This window comes from Triticum aestivum, unplaced genomic scaffold, assembly GCF_018294505.1.
Source record: "Triticum aestivum cultivar Chinese Spring unplaced genomic scaffold, IWGSC CS RefSeq v2.1 scaffold250602, whole genome shotgun sequence".
NCBI lineage: Eukaryota > Viridiplantae > Streptophyta > Magnoliopsida > Poales > Poaceae > Triticum > Triticum aestivum.
Genome location: NW_025236244.1, coordinates 1 through 5,452, shown reverse-complemented (window position 1 = coordinate 5,452; position 5,452 = coordinate 1). Strand labels below are relative to the sequence as shown.

Below are 5,452 nucleotides of genomic sequence, written 5' to 3'. Positions count from 1 at the left end.
AGGATGTTCTTACAGAGTGTATGAAACAATTGGAGTGTCCGTTTCTGGTAATCAAAGATGATGATATCTATGAAGAAGGCCCGTACCGTTGGATTTCAGTCACATGGAGGAATACAGAACTTCTTGGTATGCAAACTATACCTGCAATGACGAAATCTTTCTTCTTGGCCTTTGAAAGATCTGACCATCCACAAACTTTACCAAATGGATTCTTTGAACATTCAAGCAAGCTTGGTGTGCTAGTTCTCTGCTGGTGTGCCTTCAGTTTTGCATCACCCTCTTTCTTGAAGTGCCCTCGACTAAGATTCCTCGGATTGGACCACTGTACAGATAAGAAAACAATAGGAGACAATCATACAGAGTGGTTATGTTTGTATAGCTTGTGGGTCCTGGACCTACCATACACAAACTGGAATGAAATCTTATCCGAAGAAAAGATGGATCTCATGACTAATGTCAAAGAGCTGAATATAGAGGGAGTCATGGGCTGGCAGTACATAGCTCACCTACAATGCCGGTTACCTAACCTCCAGAGGCTCCGAATAATCAAACCAACATGTCAATGGGAGACATCGCAGGATGTTGATAACTCCTTTACAGATAAGGCAAGTATGGAAATACTGGATTTGTCTGGCAATTGTGACATGAAAATTCTTCCAACAAGCCTATCTAAGGCATGTAGCCTCCGGTTGCTTATACTTGATGGTTGTGATGGGCTGGAAAGCGTTGGTGGGCTTCCTCCCTCCCTTGAATCCTTTAGCTTTAATTGATATGGGCCAACTTCTCAATGGACACAGACTGTTGAGCTACCTCCAAAACAATTTCGTCCATCCAGCACAACAGATAAGAATGATGTCAGAATATCCAATATCTCCTTAGCAGGCTGCACACAATTGGAGAATTTGTTCTTGTGCTGGCTACCCAACCTTGTCGAATTGGACCTCTCTGGAACAGCAATCAAGATACTTGACTTCAAGACTATGGTGGTGCAAGTCCCAAGGCTCAAGAGACTGTTTCTAATAGGATGCAAGCACCTTCGTGCAATTACCTTTTTGGGCGAGAGTGTTTCTGACCTGGAGTTGATGTGTGTAGACACGCGAGATGGAATTGTGTGTCCTCGGCCATCTATCAGCAAAAACAAACCTTCTGGGCTGCAGATCCATGCTGTTGTTGTGGATGCGAGGTTTACTCACTCCTTGCGGAATCTGATTTCTAATTATATAGAAAATGTTCATTTTAATATCCACTTCACCTCCTCACCTGTGTATGATGGGGTTATTCAATTTGAAGCAACTAGCAAGGATATGATTGGCACCAGTGATCAAGAGAGTCTACATCTTATTCCAACAGACCAGTATACTGATGTCCTTGGGATGGTTGGTGCTGCCCCAATGCAGGCCTTTCCACAACCTCCTAGTACAAAGTCTGATCGGCATGTAGAGATTGCTGAAGGGAGCTTCTATGTTGAAAAGGAACTTGACTCGCTGATGGCAAATTATGTGGAATCCCTGCAAGTGCATGATGTCTCGGTACGTGCTATTGTGCCACGAGGCCGTTGGTGGGGCAAGCTTAGGTGGTGTTGCGTGGAGAGGTGCCCAAAAGTGGATACTGTCTTCCCTAAGAATTTATTGGCATTTACTGCATTGGAGAACTTGTGGGTGTCAGACCTCCTGATGGCCCGCTCCATTTTGAGTAAAATTCCACGCTTTAATCAATATAGCGTTATCAGTTCGTTTGGAAATTTACAACGCCTTCAGCTGCGTTCATGCCCCAGCCTCCAGTTTCTGCTCCCAGTGTGGGTGTCCTCCTTCCCCAGCTTGGAGACCCTCCACATCATCCACTGCGGCGACCTCAGCCACATCTTCACAATGGACGAAAAGTACCCCGAAGAAATAACTACCCGCGGCGTACTATTCCCGAAGCTGACAACCATCCACCTGCACGACCTGCCAAAGCTGCACAACATATGTGAGGTCAAAATGGTGGCCCCAATGCTCGCGAGCCTCAAAATCAGGGGATGCTGGAGCCTGCGCCGGCTGCCATCCGTAGGTGCCCGTGGCCGTGGCAAGAAGAAGCCAGCCGTCGAGATTGAGAAGGACGTGTGCGACGCTCTGGAGTGGGACGCCGGTCACCGCCCCGACCACTTTGAGGCGCCCATCCACTCGCGCTACTACAAGGAGAAGTTGCACAGAGTCTCCGTCCTCAGGTACTGATTATCCATGCAAATGACTTGCGAGTCCATCTGTCACTGCTCCTGAATCCTGATTGCATTCGTTTACTGACCATCTTGTTTCTCCGTGTCTCTCACGTATGTCGCCTAGGTGAACTCTGCACTGTGGTGTTTCCTCCGTCGCTACCTGAAAGCGATGGACGTTGCTGCTGCTGGATCATTCGTTTGGTTTGCTTGTGTGCCTGCTTGGATTGCCATTGGCCTTAGGTGTGAGCTTATGGTGGCTCTCTCCGTTTATTATATTGTGGATTTTTCAGTAAGAGAGGGACAGGTTTGTGCCTCCCCACGCAGACCTGGACGGTGCGTGATGTGTGATTTGAGATTGGAGTGGTTTTTGACTGTGGTTGCCTGCGTGCATCCACCAGACTGTATTTGTGTGTGGCTTTGATGAACGCTTGCTATGAGTGTGTGTCTGTGTGGTTTCAGCTGCCTATGTGTGCCTGCGTGCATCTACAAGGCTAGCTGCTTCTGAGTGTGACTTGTCTGAGAGTGTTTCCCATGGACCTGAACTGAACCAAGAAAAGCTTGGCTGGTTGTGTGTGTACTTGTGTTGTGCATGCATTGACCTGCTAGCTGCCCGTGTGTGTTGTTTGGTATGCTTATGAAAAAAATGAGAAAAGGCAGCAGCTATCTGTGCTGGTTGTTGCAATTGCTTGGCTCTTTGTGTGAATTATATTGGTCAGCCACTTTGTGAACTCTGTGGCACAATTTTTGTGTTCTGAATGTATTGCCTGGAAGTAATGGGTTGTTCTCTTATTTTACAAGCTAGAAGTTTGGGGTGTTATTAACTTATTATACTACTATACTAATGGCTGTGACTACAAAATACCGATGCATTCATTGACTGTTAAATCTCTTCTTTATAAACCTCACAAACAGATTCTGAATCCATCAAGTGCTTTATCTTTCATATTTTTTTGAAATGGAGGCAAAAGTTTTGCCTCATCTCATTAATAAAGAAGAAGAGAATTGCCTGGTTAACTAGCGGAAAACCAGGCGAAAACCGGCACAAACACCCTCGCCGGCCAGCATGGAACACACGGCCAACCTGGCTACCAACACAAGCCGCACACACACCACCAAAGAGAGAGCCGCGGTCAAGGTTGTCCACCGGGGTCATCGTCATCACTCCTCCTCGAGCCAACGACTCCGACTTCACCGAAGAACCACCACCGAAGATAGCCTCGCCGTAGCGGCTTCGCGAAGCTCACGTCAGCCCATAACAAACAGTCGACTCATCGCGTAGAGGACTGGCAACTCCGATTCTGATGATGAGATCTGAAAGGATATATGCAAAAACTCGCGCCGATGAAGATCTTCACGACAGGACCGCCCAACGCAGGTCATCATTGCCACACAATGCCACACAATGCACGGCAGCTCCGACTTCCAGCAGCAGAAGACCAACACGAAGACCCGTCGGACACGCCAGAACAAGCGCCGAAGTTTATGATAATCTGAATGCCGTTGTATTAATTTAACTTGCCAGTAAAACATAGTACAATTTTGTTTAACAATATGCAACACTTTTTTTAGAGCAGAGGCGCTTGCCCGGCCTTAAAGATGAGGCCCTTACAGATTACCAAAGGCAACGAAGAGGTACAGGAGGGCTCGGTCCGGGCACCATGATGAGGGTGGCGCGCCTGCCGGTGTAGTCCCTCTATTCCAGAGCGCCATAGCTTAGCACACTTTCCTTTCTGCATGTTGATGAGGCGATTCACGCAGACAGGTCTCGTCAACCCCTTCCGTAGCTGCAAGAAAGCAACCAGTTTGTACACAACATCAGCCGGGAAGAAATTTCAGTGTCAAATCTGAAGAACACAATAGTTTGCTCGGTATATGTTTTTTCCCTCAAAAATAAAATAAAAATAGTGTGGTTTGTTTGTTATTATGCTTTTGAAAATAAAGCAAGTGATGTAATATCACAGATGCAGCTGACCTGGTGCATGTGTGATTTGTTTGCTATGCTTTTTAGAAAAAAGAGGGTAGTTTTACCATTTGTTGAGAATGTCTCAGACTGAACTAATGTGTGTTTTCTGAAGTCTGAGCATATGCCAATGCCAGGTTCTAACAGTTTAGTGCACAGGTGTTCTACTCGGTGTATGAGCAGTGTTGGCTTCACGCACTCCACGGATGTATTTCATGATGTGCTTGTGCTGAACCTGACCGAGCTTATATATTGCTGAATGGTAAGCTGATTCCACTGTGAAACTGAATATATTCCTGAATGCGGCAGGCTATGAGGATATGCATGCATACCGTGGTCATGACGGGTCTCTGAAGAGCTCAAGAGATCATAACTTCTGTCGTAATAGAAGCCTATCCCATATGCTTCCAGGTGTGTAGTCACGTACATTCATCACTGTTCCGTTAGATAAACATATGCATGTCCAGATGGTTATCGAGGAGATAAAAGTAACATCCTCTTTTTTTTGCTGGATGTGAAATGTTCAGAAATAGTGGAATCCGCAAGCTTTGTACTGATGCTCTTTGGAATTGTTGGATTACGTAGAAAAACTGAAAACATTTGCTTTCATACTTTAAAAAGATCTAATCAGGAATGCATTCAGAAGTTCAAAAAGGCAAAACCCAGTCTGAATTTATTCAAAGATTCTACTTGGACAGATAAAATACGTGTTGGATTTTGTAGACAGAGGGAGTGCTGCTCAATTTAGGAAGAGACAGAGACACTTGTGACGTGTCGCCTCCCTCAGTAGACCTTGCTGTACAATTCTGTAGTGTTTGCAGGAAGAGAATGAACCCTCTTTAAGAAAAGCAAAAAATCAAACCTGTAGGAGCAGCTGAATCTCAATCATCTTTTGAAATGAAAAAGAAAAGCAAAAAGCAAAAACAAAGCAGCAGCATACATACGTTGCTTCAAGCTTTGGCAAAGAGAAAGGGGGGGAAGCAAAAGCCCATGCATCCATGGAGGTACCAAGCAACACAATTTGTACTTTTTAGTTGCAAGCAGAGAAGAGAGGAGGAGCCAACTTGCTTTGGTCTGTCTGCAGCTTCCGAGGGCATTAGCATTTTGACTTTGACGACAGAGGAAGCAGATCGGAGTGGCTCAAAATTCCCAATCCAAGTCTCTGCTATCTCGAGCTTCTGTTCTGCTGTCCTGAGGTACGCACGTACTAGTGAGCCACTAAGGCACTAACAAACAATTGGATTTGCTGGCTTGCATTCTCCGTGCCCTGTAAATTATTCTACCAGAAGAAAGTT

At 45.7% G+C, this 5,452-nt stretch overlaps 1 protein-coding gene across 1 annotated transcript; it reads left to right on the top strand.

Annotated features, from left to right (window-relative positions):
• Positions 1–980: 980 nt before the first annotated feature.
• On the top strand, positions 981–2,213 carry LOC123176422 (uncharacterized). The gene has a single exon (XM_044590626.1). It carries the CDS (start codon positions 981–983, stop codon positions 2,211–2,213), a length of 1,233 nt encoding a protein of 410 aa, XP_044446561.1.
• Positions 2,214–5,452: the final 3,239 nt, after the last annotated feature.